We start from the raw sequence: 20409 nt of genomic DNA, 5'->3' as shown, positions 1-20409 counted from the left end.
TGTTACTCAGAGTAACAGGTTTTGTTGAATTTTCTGACAGACAGACAGATAGATAGATAATGTATGATTGCGAATTGTAAGTTTTAAAAATATATAAATAATAATGCAGAGGATTAGTAAAAATCCAATATGATTCAATAAGAATTTATCAATTTATTAAATTTATTTTTAAATCTTTTAAAATTTAACAAATCTTCTGAAAACAAATAGGTTGTTTTCTAATTATTTTGGTTTTTTGATCGCTATTTTATTTTATTTCCTATTTTCTTAAAAAAATTTTCATAGAAATAATATATTTCTAAATCTCTCAGACATTTATGCAGTAGCAACACAATAAAGTGATAGCATGTTGTCAACTTAATGTGACAGTCCCATAAAAGGGAAGAATGCTACTGTTATTTAGCCCTAGGAAACACCGTTTCCTGTTGGACTTGACACATTTCCTGTGTCCTTATCTTTTCGAAGTGCTGGGTGGAGGTGCTTGTCTCCACTTTGAAAACATAAGTCCAACAGGAAACGGTGTTTCCTAGGGCTAAATAGCAGTAGCATTCTTCCCTTGACAACATGCTATCAAAATATTTCATATTAAAAATTTGGGAAAGAGATTAAAAAAATAAGTCTTAGTAATAACTGAATTTTTTTTTTCTAGACAATTCTATTGAAACTGATGGTTAATTATTGATTTAATAGCAATTAGTATAGTGGCAGTATTTCTTAAATAAATCAAACTTAAATTTGCTCTTGAAACAATTTAAACACATAGCAGAGAAGAATAGAAGTAAAAAGACACATTTAAATTTAAAAAGAGATAAATTCACCACAAGAAGATACGAGTATTTAAGCAAATTGAAATAGAAAGGAAAGCTAATTTAAATTTTAGAAAAAAAAAATTAAACATTAAGAAGATATTTACATTTGTATCAAAATGGAAATCCAAATATTTTACTATAAATATTTATATTTAATAGTAAGTGTAAGTCAACATAAATTGTGAATATTGAGATAAAATTTTAAAAAAGAAAGAGACTACAAGGCATGGTTATGTAGTTAAGAGGTTTGCTTTGCAACAATGTGGTTTGGGGTTCAGTCCACATACAACACCTAGGTGAATGTTTTCTACTATAGCCCCAGGCTAACCAATGCCTTGTGATTGAATTTGGTAGACAGAAATTGTGTGTGTATCTGTGTTTGTCCCTGTTTATCAGCACCACTGTTTGGCAACTGGTGTTGGTTTGTTTACATTTGTTTACAGGCACAGGAGTGGCTGCGTGGTAAGTAGCTTGCTTACCAACCACATGGTTCTGGGTTCAGTCCCACTGCGTGGCATCTTGGGCAAGTGTCTTCTATTATAGCTTCAGGTCGACCAAAGCCTTGTGAGTGGATTTGGTAGACGGAAACTGAAAGAAGCCCGTCGTATATATATATGTATATATGTGTGTGTGTGTGTGTTTGTGTGTCTGTTCCCCAAACATTGCTTGACAACCGATGCTGGTGTGTTTATGTCCCTGTATCTTAGCGGTTTGGCAAAAGAGACTGATAGAATAAGTACTAGGCTTACAAAGAATAAGTCCTGGAGTCGATTTTCTCGACTAAAAGGTGGTGCTCCAGCATGGCCACAGTCAAATGACTGAAACAAGTAAAAGAGTATTCTCATAATTTAGCAGCTCAGCAAAAGCAACCAATGAAATAAGTGCCAGACTTTAAAAATAAGTCCTGGGGTTAATTTGTTCAACTAAACTCTTCAAGGCAGTGCTCCAGATGGCCACAGTCCAATGACTGATACTAAAAAGGTAACGATATAAATACAATAGCCAGACATAACCTAATATAGAAATACCCAAGAATAAAGTAAAAATTACATATTTTTCTGAATTTGAATATTAAATTGCGAATCAATGCAAAAATAATTAGGTTTGGTTTAATTACTGATTCTGCTCGACTATTACATTAAGGATGAAGTACATAATTCTGGTATATTCTGCCACACACACCCTAATTCAATAAGCACAGACTATTATTAATCAGACGACCTCCTACACTCTGATGATGTCATTCATAGCCCATTAATGTGTTTTCACTCAATGTCTTTGAGAAGAATTTTCTCCTGAGACTATTTCTGCAGTGAAAGGTCTTCTCATGTCCGAGTGCATGCAAATGTGTTAAATATAATTGTACTCACTTATATTTTAATCGATGCTGTTTCGTGTCTCTGGTTAATTAAATATTTAATGCTGAAACTAATGAAAATGCATTATTCACTCAATACATATAGGCTGTCCCTGAAAGTATGAACCCACTGAAAAAATGCCTTGTGTGTGTGTGTGCAAGTGCGCACACACACATAGACACACTCACACACACATATATATATTAAACTTTCTTACTGTGTTTATTTTATTTTATTCATTGTCTAACCAAATTAATATTGTGTGTTTTCAGCTCAATATTATTTCAAAACTAATGATAGATGACTGCATTGAAAAAAAACTGTTCTTATATAAACAAGACAGGGATCTTAACGGAGAAGACATTGCTACTACTGACTTCAGTGCTAAGCATCTTAGTAATTTTTCATTGCTGTGATCTGTCATGTTTCGAATTCATATTGAGCCTGTAAAGGGAAATTGTAATTAATTTTATTATAGGAGACAAAATATAAATATAAAATGAATAACTGTGTGTGTGTGTGTTTTGGCAAATTTCTTGTAGATCCAGACTTAAGGGCACCATGTAACACACGCATGCATATATATGTATGTGTGTGTATGTATATATATATATGTATTTATATATATATATACACACACGTATGTGCATATATATAAATATATATATATACACACACACAATTACACATATATACATGAATATATATGTGTGTGCATGTGTGTGAGTACACACGCACATATATATTCATGCACAAAAATAATTTTTCCCTGGCATAAATATTCAAAAGTTCAAAAGTTTGTCTTCATTATGAAGCTATTTCTTCAAGTGAATAATTCATTTCCCTCTTCCATCCTCCGCTCCCCCATATTTACATAATTGATAAAATGTTACATTGTGACTGTAGCTGATGGAAAATAGTGCTGCTTATATACATAAAGAATCGATATTCTGATGAACTTCAGTACAACTCTGGGTCAATATTCCATTTTCATTTTGTCTTGGAATTGGTTCTAAGTTTGCTTTTCCTAATTGGTATGTCGTTGTTATTATATTAATAACAAGAGGGGATAACAGACTGATAGAATTGGTAGATTGTCAGACAACATAACTGACCTACTATGGGGTACTATGTGATGACCCTGTGCAGGGGAGAGGGAAAAAAGAAAAATAATTTTTGATTTAAAATCCTGAGGCCTGTATATACTGATCAGCAACCAAGTTTCAAACCAGTTGCAGTGGAATGATGTCAGTGACCAGGTCATAGGTAGTGCAGTGAAAATTTTGACACCAAGTAATAAATGATTAAATTAACAGTTTTTGTGTGTTTTTGAATCGATGATATGTGCCTTCCATACTGTACTTGCTTTAGTTTTAACACACTGTCTCAAACCAAATCACTTGCTAGACAAATACATTTTCAAAATCAGACAGAACACCTTACAGTATTTCGGTGTATCACTCCATGTTCTTAGTTAGAAATTTTGCAGTTTGGCAGAATCGGTGGACAAAATGTCTTGTGATTTTTATTCTAGCAGCTTGTGTTCTGATTTCAGATTCCAACAAAGTTACCTTTGTCTTTCATTCTTCCTGGGTGTCTGTAAATAAAATACCAGATTAAGATAGCAGACTGGCAGAATTAATAGAGCATTGGATGATACCTTGTAGTGTTCATTTTGACTATCTATGCATTACTAGCAGGCTCAAGTAATGCATAGAGACAGTCTCTTGCCCTAGGCTATCAGCTGCAGAGAAAAGTTTAACTAAAGAATGAGTAATTTCTGACAGTTTTGAAAGTCAGTTTCATTCAAAACTCGTGAAAAACAATAGGAAAAACACTTTTCACCTTGAAAAGGAAATGGGTGTAAATAATAAAAAATGTACCTTAAATTTAAGTAGTTGGAGTATCAAACTTTTGATTTGAGTTCAAATCCCTTCAAGGCCTAATTCACCCTCATAAAATAAGTACCTATCATACATTGAGATTGAGTGACTTGACTATAACACTCTCTCTCTCTCTGTCTCTTACCCACTAGATTAAATATTCTGGTCTTTTAACCTACACTACAAATGATTATTTAACATTCATTCTATCCAGGATTGATAAACTAAGTATCAGTCATACACTGAGGTTGACTGACTCAACTATAATTTCTTTTCACACATTTTTCACTCACTAGATAAAATATTCTGATTTTTTTTACCTTGTACTAGAAATGATTATGTAATACTATTTGTTAAAGTTAGTACATCACCAATTACCAATGATTCTTTGTTGAGAATTTTTGCCAGTTTTTTTTTCCCCCCTTCTTTCAGTCAGAATCTATAACAGGAGTTATGAATTATTCCAATAAACAAAAGTTACATGTTTTATCTTGATTTCTCTACTTTATATTAAATCCTTTTCCAGATTCCTCTCCTGCAAATATGACATATATATATAAATGTTTGTGTTTATGTTACGTTATAATAAGACCTTTTTACATTAAACTGAAAGATTACTCCATACTTTCTGTACAGTACATATTTATATTTTTACAAGAAGAGTGGTGACAGTGACTGATGTCTTGGCTTGCTAAGCCATCATTGGATGGTCTAAAGATTGTTTGGTAGGCCAAAACTTCAAAGCCACTATCACTACTTTTTTTTGTTAAAGAATAATATATATATATGTGCTTGTATTTGTCTATGTATATATGTATGTAGGTATGTTTACATATCATCATCATTTAACATTGGTTTGTGTAAATACATATATATATATATATATATATATATATATATATATATATATTAGTTGATAATTGTCTCTCTTTTCATTCATTATAAGCAATTTTTTTTCTTTTTGCTCTCTTTTTTTTATCTTTGAAGTATTTCTTACAGGTCTATGACAACATTTATTTTGCTCTTTGTTATTGCTGCTGTTGTTAATCAACCATTTGATGTATCCTGATTTTTCTATGTCTACCTTTCTTTTCTCCAAACAGGTGGTCTCCCCTCTTCTAAAAGCTACTAATAATGGGTTATATCTTGCTGCTCTAACAAATTCAACTTGTTATTTCCCAATGATATATATATGTATATATATATATATATATATATAATATATATATATATATATATATATATATATATTATATATATATATATATTCCACCCCAAATCCTTTCTCTCATCTACAATTTTCTATCTGAGATAAGACATTACTAATGTCATTTATATGTAAATAATAATAGTAACGATAATGACGTAAAACAAAAAAATTGTTTCCAATTAAAAAAAAATTTCAAAAAATCAAAAATCCCAAAACAAAAAAGAATAAGCGAGTCCAGAATCATTCTTCTTCCCATCTGCCACCACCCACCCACCCACATGAAATTCTAGAGTTTCCTGCAGTTCTGTATAATAATAATAATAATAATAATAGTAATAGCTACAATTAAAAACAAAATTAAAATAAGCTTGCAATGAAAGTTTCGACTCATCTCACTTAGTACATTTTTTTTGGTTCTTTTCATTATTGAAACTACAAAAGAAATTGTCCCAACTTACAAATCATAAATATTAAATAATTATCACAAGCCACTGTCCTCCATGTTACCTTTACCCAACCCATCCACCCATCCACCCCTGCCTTTCCTAAAGTGCACCCCTTAAAACATGTACAATCCTGGTATCATACAAATCATAGAGCAGCCAGATTCCTTTACAAAAGTAAATAAGTAAAGCAAAAATAAGCTTTTCTAGTGAGCTGGAATAGTTGCTAAGGTTAGCAACCTTCATATACTTATCGTTGTTGTTGTTATTATTATTGATGTTGTTGTGATCTATTCTATACTTCTTTTGTCTTGTTTTTTATGCAGACGTATTTATTTATATAACTTTTTGGTTTACAAACACTTGTTGTCTTCATTTATATGTCTATATATATACACACAAACACATGCACACACAGACATACATGCACACAAACACAAGTATGACCTTGCGGTTAAGAAATTAGCTTCATAACCACATAGTTCTGGGCTCAATCCCACTGCGCAGCATCTGGGGCTGAAGTCTCTTGGAATGTCTGATATATCCTGAGTGAAACTTAACAGAGGGAAACAGTACAGAAGCTTGTTAATTAGGGCGGAGTTTGATTTCTGTTAAGGATAGCTTCAACTCCCGAAAAGTTCAAAGGCAAATCACATATTGCTCCAAGAAAGTATTTTAGATGTTTCCTGGAGCCATCATGTATCAGAATTTGACCATACACATTTACATTTGTGTGTGTGTGTGTGTGTGTATATATATATATATATATATATATATATAGATAGATAGATAGATATAAGATTTAACAGAATCTAGGCACATCAGCAAGTAGGATGCCAAAAATTGCTAGGTACATTGAGTTCATAGTGAGTTATCCATCAAAGTTGGTTGGATTTGTCATAATCAAAGTATTATCTCACATTTTTGATACTTGTTTAAAATTTTACCTGAAGATGGTGGATTATATGCTATGATGTAATCTATGAAAACATCAATATAATTCTACCAAAACAGCTGTCATAAATTTTAAACCCCATATATATATATATATTAATAATAATAATAATATGACAACAAAAGAATGAATGAGACCTCGATATTATGTAAATAAAGGAATTTATCTATAAATATAATATGTGACAATTAGTTGATTGTCATAATAAAACTCAGTTTTATATATATATCTGGGAAGCCAGAAGGCTGCACCAGGCTCCAGATAAGACTGGAGCCTGGTGCAGCCTTCTGGCTTCCCAGATCCCCGGTCGAACCGTCCAACCCATGCTAGCATGGAGAACGGACGTTAAACGATGATGATGATGATGATGATATATATATATTGTTCAAATTCTTAGAAAAACGTTTCCAGCCTACAATCTTCAACAGAAAGGAATAAGAGAAAATAAATAGAGACTGAAAAAAAAACATGTTGAATTCAGTGGTCCAACATGGCAAAATATGTATGTATGTATATGTGTATATATGTATGTATGTATCCTTTATATGTTTCAGCCATTAGACTGCAGCCATGCAGAAGCACTACCTTGAAGAATTTTAGTCAAAAGAATTTTAAGCCTGGTACTTAGTCTATCAGTCTCTTTTGCTGAACCACTAAGTCACAGGGGCATAAACACACCAACAGCAATTGTCAAGTGGTGACAAAGGACAAACATAGACACAAAGGCACACAGACACACACACACGCACACACACATACATACACGCACACACAACAAGCTTCTTTCAGTTTCTGTCAGCCAAATCCACTTACAAGGCTTTGGTTGGCCCATGGCTATATTACAAGACACTTGCCCAAAGTGCCACACAGTGGGACTGAACCCAGAACCATGTGGTCAAGCATTATTTCTTGCACACAGCCACACCTGCGCCTATATATATATATATATATATATATATATATATATATATATATATGTTTGTATGCATATTTATAAACATGTGTACATATTATATACATATGTTTATAAACACACACACACACACACATATCGTTATGTATGTAAATGTATACACACATGTACACCTTATTGAGATAAGCACTGCAGCTTGCAATTTATGTTTTTGTTGTTTATATATATGTGTGTGTGTATACATATATGCATACATACATATATATGTACATACATACATATGTATGTATAAACAAGGTCAACTTCTTTATATTTTGTGATGCATGTAATTTTCTTGGCTATGATAATGAATATTCTTGTGTGTTGAATGACTGATGTCTATATATGTATATATATGCCTACACATAGACACAGTAATATACATGCACATCTATAACTATCACACCTCACACATGCATCAATTTTCTACCAAATTCTTGTCTTGGACTTGTCAGCCACTCTCATGTACGCTGTTTAACTCCTGAAACCCATCAATGATGTGAATGTGATGGCCATCTATCCTCATATGGATTAACAAACAAAATATTATTGAAGTAATCTTTTTTCACTCAGTGAATATATGTCAAAAATTAATCTATCAAAAAAATATTGTATCAGTCAAAATTCTTTTCACAAAAATCAATTTAATTCATCCTGGTGCAGCATCAAATACTACTTACCTTTGCCTTCCAATTTACACCTTTTTTTTATTTTAAGTTTCAGTTTTTAATATTTGAAGTCAGAGGCCTTTTGATCCCCACTTTCTGTTTTCCCTATTTTTTCTTTTCTTTCTTTTATTTCGTTTTTTGTTTCTTTTCATTTATATTTTCAGTTGCTTCCACCCACCACCATACTATGATCCCTTAAAAAAGAAAGGTCTATATTATAGCAACTTATACACATATGCATACATGAAAAACATCTGCCTATGAGTACTTTCCCATTGAACAGCAGGTCTTCACTTGTTACTAGAGCCTAGATTGAAATCTAAGTTTGACATAAACTCTTTATATATTTATACATATACGTGCCGGTGGCATGTAAGAGAACTTTCCGTTTCGCGACCGTTGCCAGCACCGCCCCGTTTTGTGTCCATTGCCAGCCTTGCCTGGCCCTCGTGCCGGTAGCACATAAAAAGCACCATCCGTTCGTGGCCGTTTGCCAGCTCTGTCTGGCACCAGTGCAGGTGGCACATAAAAAGCACCCACTACACTCACGGAGTGGTTGGCGTTAGGAAGGGCATCCAGCCGTAGAAACACTGCCAGATTTGACTGGGCCTGATGAAGCCTTCTGGCTTCACAGACCCCAGTAGAACCGTCCAACCCATGCTAGCATGGAAAACGGACGCTAAACGATGATGATGATGATGATATGTATGTGTATATATATATATATATATATATGTGTGTGTGTGTGTGTGTATGTATATATATATATATATATATATATATTATATACATACATATATATATATATATATTATATATATATATATATATATTATATATATATATATATATACATATATATATATATATATACATACATATATATATATATTATATAATATATATATATATACATATATATATAAGTTCAGCAAAATTTAGATTCATATGAATATGGTACTTAAGTTAAAAGCACCAGAGTTTTGTATGGTATTATCCATATAAATCAAATGGGGGATATATATATATATATATATATATATATTAGATAGTACACTTCACTGCTATTCACACCTAATTGATTATTGTAATATCTGAACATGAAACGTGGTTGGTCTACATTACTCCATAAGGAGCATAGGGCCAGTTTCCCAGTTTCTCTGATGTATATGTTCCTCCCCAGATGAGACACTGGTCTGTTGCAGGATTACTCAATTTTGCCATCTGAGTGGAATGGAGCATCGTGAAATGAAGTGTTTAGCTCAAGAACTAGATTAGCAACTATTCACGCACATGCTAGTATACATAAGATGTTGTGAGATACAAACTATAAGTACAGTCAAACTGCTAAAAGTAGCAGCCAAATTTACCTCAAATCATACTGTAACATCTTAAAAAGAAAAAACACATGGAATGATGTAGTTCTCAATAATTATCATAGTTATGAGCTAATTACTGACCTCCTCTATCGTTACTTGACCTGCTGTAATTAACAGCCTAATCTCTCTCATATCACACTTTACATCTTAAAAATAAAGGTCATTTTGGATAATGTGATCCTCAATACAGTATGTAAGGAAATAAAGATGGAATGATCATGGCAGGAATGTCTTTTCACCATAGTTCTGATTTAGGGATGATGTGGGGTGGAACAACAATACCAACAAGATGAATATGAAGGAGAGAAAAATGGAAGAGAGCCAGAGAAAGATTGATGATTGATGTAAATTTTAGATGACTTTGTAAATAACATTAATTGATTATTATCAATTATAATTAAATTTTGATTTCTATCCCCACTTCTCTTGCACTTTACAGAAATGATATTACACCATATTACCAACATTCAGTGGCTTTACAAAAGGAAATGATTGGCTGTTTTTTCTATATAAATGATTTCCTGTCATTTTTTATGGTCTGTGGGGGACAACAAGAACAACTATAAAAATGAAAAAAAAAAAAATCAAAAAATTCAGATTGGAAAAAAATATATACATTAAATGAAAGAAAAAAATATATATATATATGAAGAAGAAGAATTAAATACACCCCACCTTGAAAGAACTTGAGAGAAATCTGATATATATATATATAAAGAGAAAGAGAGAAATAAAGAGAGCAAAATGAAGCAGTAATTGAACAAATACTATCTTTTTTCCTTAAAGTGAGTTGATAATTTTGCTGGAAAGATTTTTGGCATGTTATCCAATCTTAGAAACCAAGCAAAAATGATAATAGTAATGATAATGATTTTTTTTTTTTATTTCTCGGTATGATCCTTCTTTTTGCTATCGATTTTTTTTTTGTTCTTTAATTCTGCATGGTATTTAAAAAATTTTTTATTTATTTATTTTGAATTATTTTTGTTGTGTTTTTTTTTGTTTTTGTTTTTTGTTTTGTTTTTTGCATCTTAAGAATTTTTACTTCTTCTTCTTTTTACTCACACCCTCTACACCACCCCACCCACCACCCTGGTCAGAGCTGTAAAAAAAAAAATCCCCTGAGAATTGGTGATATTCAATAACACAGAAGTGAAACACTTGTACAGCAGAGTGTGGTATGATACAACACAACACAATATCACATCACAATGCAATGAAACTCAACTTGATGGTGGGGGTGGGTCTAATATTCTTTCCTTTAACTTAATGAATGGAAAAAAATTGTTTAAATTTTTTCTTTTTTTTTCTATTTAACTTTTTTGTTCTTTGCATCTTATTTTTTTCTTCTTTCTTTGAACATTAGGCAATCAGGTTTGACAATTCAGCAAACAAAATAATAATAATAATAATAATAATAATAAAAATAATGGTTTCAAATTTTGGCACAAGGCCAGTAAGGTCAGTTGAGGAGGTAAGGTGATTATATTGACCCCACCCCTCAATTGGTACTCATTTTATCAATTCTGAAAGGATGCAAGGCAAAGTCAACTTCAGAGGAACTTGAACCCAGAACAGAGAGAGATGGTCGAAATGTCATTAAGTATTTTGTCTGACATGTTAACAGTTCTGCCAGCTCACCACCTTAATAATAATACTAATAATGACTCCTGATGTAAGCACAAGGCCAGCAATTTATGAGAAGAAGAGATTTAGTTGATACCAGTTAAGTACCAGTACTTAACTGGTATTGTATTTCATTGATCCTGAAAGGGTGAAAGTCATAGTTGACTTTGGCGTGATTTATTGTTTTTATTATTATTATTGTTATTATGGTAATGAGCTAGCAGAATCATTACTGCATCAAACAAAAAGTGCTCACTGGCATTCCTTTTATATCTTTATGTTCTGAGCTCAAGTACCAGCAAAGTTGACTTTGCCTTTCATCCTTTCAGTATTGATAAAATAAAGTACCAGTCAAGTACTGAGGTCAATGTAATTGAATATCTGTCCTCTAAAATTGCCGACCTTGTGCCAAAATTTAAAATCATCATCATTATTATTTTTATTTTAGCTCTTTATGTTCTGAGTCCAATTCACACCAAAATCAACATTGCGCTTCATCTTTCAGGATTGATAAAATAAAGTACCAGTCAAATATTGGGGTTGATGTAGTCAACTAGCCCATCCTTGCAAAAATGCTGGCCTTGTGCCAAAATTTAAAATTCTTATTAGAAAACTACCAGAAATTTCTGAAAAATTTTCTTCTTTCATTTCTTGATCAATTCACAAAAGATATAATTTTTTTTTTCTTTTTGGTTGCAATTTTTTAAATCAACTATTTTAAATGTTTAGATTATTTCATTTCACTTCAATTAAATCATTAGAGGTGTTTATTTTACTTTGATAATTCTCAACTAGTTTTCATTCCTTGATTGAGACAGTCACAAAGTTTCAGTGTACCTTCCAAGCTTCTTGAGCTGCTTGTATTTAATAAATTCTCAAAATTACAAAGTGAAACCTTTAGTCAATCAATGAGGGTACATCCCTTGCCCCTTGGATTGAATAATTGGTTCAAAATTTTGAGAACATTGCCAAAAATAACAACAGGTACTTGAATATGGTCAGAATATGGCTGAAACTTTTGTTGTTATAACAACCAAGATAAAAACACACTTGTCCCAAATATATGTATGTACAATAATGGTAATTCCTCATCTTAGAAATTCACACAAAATAATTTATTTTAGTTTTCATTTATATTTTTTAATTTTATTTCTTTTATATTTTCCATTTATTTTTCATTAATTATTATTTTTCCTTTAATTTTTTTAGTTTGCATTTTTAAAATCTGTTTTTACTACTATGTTTATTAAGGTATATTTATATGATTAAGAAGTTCATTTCACAATCATGTGATTCCAAGTTCAGCCCCACTACATAGCACACAAGGACAGTCTTCTGCCATAGTTTCAGGTTGAATCAAACTTTGTGAGTGGAAACTGTACAGGGCTTCTCAAATGAATTGTACATGTTGTTAAGTAGCTGACTTCTTCCATTGCCCAGATTAGCAACACCACCATCTGGCATTCATGTACCTTCAGTATAGTCCTCTCTGTTGTAAGCATTCAGACCAGGTCAGTGGTTTGAGATACCATCATGTGCCGTTTCTTACTATAGTAACCCCTGAGAGGTGATGGCTTCTTTCCTTCCCTCACAACCAACCTTCAGAGCTCTACAAAAAGGCCATAAGTACTTCCTTTCTTCCTCTGGTTAAGCAATGAAAATATTTAAATTTGATATGAAACACTATTCAACATCACCATCATTTAATGGCTATTGTCCATGCTGGTATGGGTAAAGCAGTTTGACTGGGACTAGTAAGCCAGGAAGCTGCACCAGGCTCCAATTGTCTGTTTTGGTTTGGTTTCTACAGCTGGATGCCCTTCCTAATGCCAACCACTCTATGGAATGTACTGGGTGTCTTTTACATGTTACTGGCATCGATCTCTTTTTGTATCACCAGTATGGGTACCTTTTACGTATCACTTGCATGGGTGCCTTTTACACGTCACCAGCACAGGTTCCTTTACATGTCACTTGTACAGGTGTCTTTGACATGTCACCAGCACTATTAGAAAACAATAAAGGCCTAACAGTTCTAAGATACTCTCTCCGCTTGCTCAGTATTAAGAGACAGTCTTGTGAAATAGTACTCAATAATTGTTGTTGTTGCATAGTCTTAGGTCATCCCTGATGACTGTATGGTTAAAACATTCAGTTTGCAACTGCATAGTTTTAGGATTGATTTCAGTCCCACTGCACAGTTTCTTGGGACAAGTGTCTTCTACCGTAACATACAGTTGGATTGACCAAAGTCTTGCTAGTGGAATTCCGGAGATGGGGAGTGTGTAGCCTCTCAGAAGGATTGTACTTATTTTGGAGGTGATAGTCTTAATCATCACCTTGTGCTCGGGTGCTTTTTAGCATTTCCCAGATGCTTTAGGAAACGGTTGTGGATGCTGCCTTCTTTCTTATTACTAAGTCCTTAGGTTAAAGATATTCCAGCCATGACCATCCCATTTTCCACATATCAGTGACCAGTGACTATATTATATTATCTAAAATATTCCTTCTTTATTGAACTCTTAACAAAATCCAAGTCTTGTAATGATTCCATTCAGAATAAAAACAAATGATAGAAGAGGTTAGAATTTTCTCTCACACATTAGAGAGTTCCTCCCTTCCTTGTAAAGAAATGTAAACAAGGTATGATATGTATATGTTTCACGACTGACCGATAGTTAAGACAAAACATGGATTTTAGGGAGATTTCTAGAAGGTCAGGCAACTATATTGAGTCTCACCTTTCCAGTTTATTTTGGAAGTATTTTGATTGCTTCTTAATTCATTCTTCTCTCACCCCACTAATTTTTCTAACTTAATCTGTCACTCAGTTTAATGTCACCTTTTAACTGTTTAGGTTTATTCAACACAGTCCATATTTTTATGAGTGTTCAGACCAGTTCTGTACTGTGTGGACATCAATAGCTTCCTCTCTTTTACTCTTCTGGTCTCAAAAACCCTAAAAGAGGAGACATTTTTCCTGCTTTTCCTCCTCTGATTAAGGTCATTAATGATACTTTTCATGACTTTATTCAATAAATATATTATTATGGGTTGATTGGGGTTTAAACAGCAATGAGATCCAGCATCAACAACAATGTCATCGTCACACAATCAGCATAGGCCACATCCAGAAAAAGCGTTACCCGACTCATTCATATAAAAATCACACACAGACACATTTCACCCTCTGGCCCACAGGGATGCTGTCTCCTCTTTCTGCCTATTTTATCACTATTGTAATGATCTCTGTTCCTCAAATGTGGCTCAGGTACTCCTAATCCATTCATATCTCCTTCTCTCATCTTCTATGTTATGTCCTTCCCATCACCCTCACTACTAGGTACAATGATAATCCATCACTATGCCCAATAATCCTTCCTGGAACATCATCCCTCGCAAAATCCCTTCCTGCTCACTTCCTATCCTGCAGATGTTGACTGGCTCACAAATATAACATGACCTGCAAAGGCCTAACAGAAATTGAATGGCCTCATCTTCGATTCTATATTCAATATCAAAATATCACATGTCTCTGTAATATCAACACCAGTTCTTCATCAACGGCATCAATAATGGTAGCTGCTGCTGCTTCTGCTGCTTCTTACCTTCTTCTCACCTTAATCATCCCCATTGTTGCAATAATCACAATCATTATAATAATCATCATTATCATCACCATTATTCTCATCTTCATCGTAATTATCATCTCCTTTGACAACAACAACAACAATTATGACGACTCACAACCACTGCAGGCAACACAAAAGATGAACTGAAACGAGGAAGATCAATGCCTGCAAAAACTTTCTCCCTATCCACCTGTACCCCATCTTCCCTATTGACTTATACACCAGACCCTCCATCTATCCAATCACCTCATCAAGGTCGTGCACACGTTCTTAATTGGAGTGCCAACCCTTCTAACTAAACATAGACTTGGTCAGCCATCCTCTAGCACTGCTGACTCGGATCAATAAAGCAATTCTCCTGTTTAGTGTGTGATCGATAAAGAATATCTCTGTTCTGTAAGTTAATAGCGACACTGTTTACTTTACTTCCTTTAAATATTTTGGTCCATTTCTGTCTGATTTTACCAATTCCTATTTCAAATCCACTTTCTCGTGGCATTTTAAAATACTTTGGTGAATGGGGAGAGTGGAGAGAGAAAAAGAAGCTTATTGCTTGTTGAACTTCTTGTTGTTGATGATGGTTGTGATGGTGGTGGAGACTGAACGTGAAAATCTGTGTGTTCATATACACAGATATACATGCATTATATATGTATGTATTTATGTATGTATGTATGCATTATGTATGTATGTATGTATGCATACATGTATGTATGTATGTATGCATGCATGTATATATGTATATACACACACATATATATCATCATATAATAAGGATGAATCATTTTATATGTATATATATGTGTGTGTGTTTGTGAGTGTGTGTATATATATATATATATATATATATATATATATATATATATATATACATACATATATATATACACACACACATACACACACACACACATATCATCATATAACGATGATGATATATGTATATATATATGTATATAAATGCATATGTATATATATATATATGTCTGTGTGTATATATATATAATATACATTCACTTGCAGACATATGCTTATATATTGATATCATCACATAAACTTACAAGCTACATAAACAGTATCATTTATTGAAATTACCAATTTAGTCATATATTATTATTATTATTATTATTATTATTATTCAGAATGTTATGTGCTGAAAGCAATTTCAGAATGATAAACATACATACACACATACATACATACACACACACATACACGCGTGTGCGTTCAGTATAAGGTGGGGGGTAGTAAGTAAGAGACATTTTATGTAGATCAGGAGATAATAATGAAAGCAGACACACAAGCACATATACATACATGCATACAGACTGGCAGGTGTAAAGAAATACACACACATACTCTTTTTTTTTCTCATATCCGATTCCATTACCATCACATTATAGATAAAAGATTAAACCACACAAGCAGCAAAGTAACTTTAAGAATTCTATACGTTTCTATTTCCAGTCAGATCATAATTCAATAAAGGGAACTATGTGTGGTTGGTCAATTTGCTTGAAATATTTTTAAAAAATCTCCTTAATTTCATACTCTTTGTGTCTAGAAAATAACTGAAGAAAAACAAAAGAAAGGATACTTTGCAGTCTAGTTTGGTTAAAACTATTTCTTTATAAAAGACAGGATGGGCATGGATGGAATGCATTTGATCTTGATTGTGGTTAGTCAGCTCTGACCTGGAGCTAAGCGACAACAATATTAACAGCATCACTATTAAGTGAAAGTGCTTCAAAACAGTCTGTCTGCTAGAAATGGTAACCAAATTTCCCTCAAATTACACCCTGTCAATGAGGAAGGACACATTGGATACTGTAGTATTAGGTACACTATGCACTGTCGGGGAAAAGACAGGCCTACAATTTGCACCTAATTATCTTTAAAATGGAAATACACTTGGTTTGTATAGTCCTGGGTATATGAAACTATACCTCTGATTAAAAGCTGGTATGCTTTTAATCAGTTGTATTTTTACACAGGGTTTATATGAATAGTTTCTGCTGGGTCATTGACTTCAATAATAATAATGATAATAATAATAATAATAATAATAATAATGGTTTAAAATTTTGCCACAAAAGCAACCATTTTGGGGGAGGGGATGTGTTTATTACATTGACACCAATACTTTACTGATACTTAATTTATCGAACCTGAAAGAATGAAAGGCAAAGTCAACCTCAGCGGAATTTGAACTCAGAATGTAGCAGGAGACAAAATGCTGCTAAGCATTTTGCCCAGTGTGCTAATGATTCTGCCAGTTCACCGACTTAATAACAACAATAATAATTGGAAGAATCATAACAGTGTCAGATGAAAGGCCTTGTATTGTTTGTTCTGGCTCTTAACATTCTGAGTTTAAAATCTACCATGGTCAGTTTTACCTTTCACCTCTCCAGGATCCATAAAGTATCAGCCAAGCACTGAAGTCAATGATGTTGACTAACTCTCTCCTCTCAGAATTATTAGCCTTCTACCTAAATTAGAAGCAATTGTTATTGTAATAAATTTGACTCTACTCAGTGTATTGTGCTCCAACCCATAAGATAATGTTCTTCTGTTAATCTTAAACTAGGTTTTAAATAACCTCAACGTGTGCACACACACATACACCCACACACACACTTGTGCACACTTAGGGCCATCTGTTAGTCAAAAGTGAAAAGGTATTCAAGAATTCAAAGATTTTTCTGCACTGATAAAGGTAAAATGTTACAATTAGCAAATTTCTACTCTTAATTTTAATATTTGTACTCAATCAAATGTTTTAATTATTACAAAATGCGTGTGTGTCTGTATGTATGTGTCTGTGTGTGTGAAAATGAAGACACAATTTGTAAGAGTGTGAATATATATTTGAAATAGCCTGCATCTATGTATACGAAAATGAGTATTCAGTAAGAGTGTGTGTGTGTATGTATCTGAAAATTTGTGTATGTGTGTATATGAAAGATCAGGGATCAGCTGCTTCTGTTTTGTCATTGACCACTTTTGACTTTTTTTTACACTTGCCTATGGACGATACATGTATCATATCATATCTTACATATTAAAACATCCCCTGTTACACATACCCCCTCCATTTCCATCTCCAGTAATGTTTATATAAGCAAAAGCTAACAACTACTCAATGACCAACGAATACATAAAATTTGGAGAATTTTTCATAAAGTCCCCAAGGCCCACTGAGAACAACATTCCAGTGAGCCACTTGTTATCAACCCCTATAAAAGAGTATATATACATGGCTGTATATTTTCAGTCTATGATGATACTGGTTTCAAATTTTGGCGCAAGGCCAGCAATTTTGAAGGCGGAGCAAATTGATTATCAACCCTAGTGATCAGCTGGTACTTACATTATCAGCCCCAAAAGGATAAAAGGCAGAGTCAACCTTGGCAGATTTTGAACTCAGAATACAAATGTGAACAAAATGCTGCTAAGCATTTTGCCCAGTGTGCTAACAATTCAGCCAGCTTCCTGGCTTAGTCTATGTTGATATTAATACAATCCAAATTCTTTATAAATTCATACACATGCACACACACAGTGTTCAAACTTAAATGTTGAACCAACACACCCATGCCATGTCAGCATCTGCTTATGCCTTTGGCTATACCATTTACCAGTATACTATCAGTCTGTTAGTATCTCTATCTACATTTGTGACTCTGATAAGCTTCAAACATGATTGAAATGTAACGAAAAAACACTCTCAATCAGTTTTTATATCTACTTTAGCATATGAATAAACAAGAATGTATGCATTGTATCTGTGTGTAGTATTTAATATTTCTTCTAAATTTCACATTCTGGGTTCAAAATCTGCCAAAGTCAACTTTGCCTTTCATCCTTTCGGGGTCAATAAAATAAGCACCAATTAACCACCAAAATTGCTAGCCTTGTTTCGAAATTTCTTTTAAATATTTTGGGGGAATTTTGTTCTTTTTTATAATGGCAGGTGAGATCAGCAAAATAGGACTTCTTACATTAATACAAAATGTTCCACAGCTACAAAATGGGGACCTTGTCATCAATTTTAGTGGAGTGAAATAGCTGGAACGAAGTATAATCCGTCTAAATTAATTTAGATAGGACTATTCTACATATAATAAATCTCTGAGCGAGATGTAAAGAGTAAGCGCTCGACAACGTAAAGTATACTTGCCATCTTAATATGGCTAACCACTAGGGGTGGGAGGGTGTTACTGTAGCTTTTTAGCCCCAGGAGATCATCGTCTCCAGCTGGCTTTCGACACAATCCTGTGCACTTCCCTTTGCGAATATCATTAAAGGGCACAGGATTGTGTCTAAAGCCAGCTGGAGACGATGATCTCCTGGGGCTAAAAAGCTACAGTAACACCCCCCACCCTTAGTGGTTAGCCATATTAAGATGGCTAGTATACTTTACGTTGTATTCTACATATATTCAACAAAACTATATAATCACACAGTACTACCCTATCTAAATTCAACAGTACTATAATTACATAATATTACTCTACATAAACCCAACACTACTGAGTAATCACATGGCACTATTCCATATGAATCTTTTAACTTTAAACTCCCCTTATCTATAGTATTCAGTGTCATTGGTCTGTATGTGGCTATAGTTGATCACAATTTCCAACACACACACACACACACACTATCTATCTATCTTTCTATCTATCTATCTATCTATCTATCTATCTATCTATCTATCTATCTATCTATCTACCTTATGTTTTCTTCAGAAAGCTAATTTTCTATGAATGTTTTGATGGATGTTATTGAATTTCTTGTAGAATAACCATCAGCCTTGCTATGATATAGAGTTACTTTTATATATATATGTATGTATACATACATACAAATATATATATATATATATATATATATATATATTATATATATATATATAAACATATACATACATACATATATATAAACATACATATACATACATATATATACACACACACACTGCGTGTGTGTGTGTGTGTATGGCTGTTGCATGATAATAAATTTGGTATGTACATATTGGGTTGCATGTTGTTGTTAGTTGATGATTTTCATTAGTTCTTGTCAGTAACAGTAATTACCTATGGACATGCCATGCGTTGTCTGCATGAAAACATTGATTTTCAGCATGTGTATACATGTATGTATGTATGTATGTATGTATATATATGTATGTGTATATATATATGTATGGATGGATGGATGTGGTTGTGTATATTTGTGTTGGTTTTATATACATATTATATTTATATAATATTATATATGAACATAGTACATACACACACATATATATACATACGTACACACATATATGTATATATGTAGTGCATGATTATCAAGAATTCTTCACCTTTTTTTCAGTTTCTATGTTTTGCAATTTTCTTACACTTAATTTTCAGAATCACATTTGATTTGACTTCAACTCAAAGAATTGCAAAATTAACCTTGCTTTGTATCATGATTTGCAGTTATT

General features: G+C 32.9%; 1 protein-coding gene across 14 annotated transcripts in view; it reads left to right on the top strand.

The window, feature by feature from the left end:
• Positions 1-20409, top strand: part of LOC115223391 (multiple PDZ domain protein) — a 758365-nt gene that overhangs the window by 721800 nt on the left and 16156 nt on the right. Inside the window, exons 40-42 of one of the 14 annotated variants that reach the window (XR_005003540.1) lie at positions 5154-5244; positions 5307-5934; positions 10097-10322. The exons of 12 other annotated variants lie outside the window; for them this stretch is intronic. Coding sequence is in view for 1 of the 2 variants with exons in the window: in XM_036512490.1 (XP_036368383.1) it covers positions 10097-10149 (53 nt within the window). In the remaining variant the exon portion in view is untranslated. Of the gene's footprint in view, positions 1-5153; positions 5245-5306; positions 5935-10096; positions 10323-20409 lie in introns of those variants that run through there. One more of the 14 variants, XM_036512490.1, reaches the window with a different exon arrangement.

The sequence above is a fragment of the Octopus sinensis genome, linkage group LG23 (assembly GCF_006345805.1).
Source record: "Octopus sinensis linkage group LG23, ASM634580v1, whole genome shotgun sequence".
NCBI lineage: Eukaryota > Metazoa > Mollusca > Cephalopoda > Octopoda > Octopodidae > Octopus > Octopus sinensis.
This window is presented reverse-complemented; position numbering and strand designations above follow the sequence as displayed.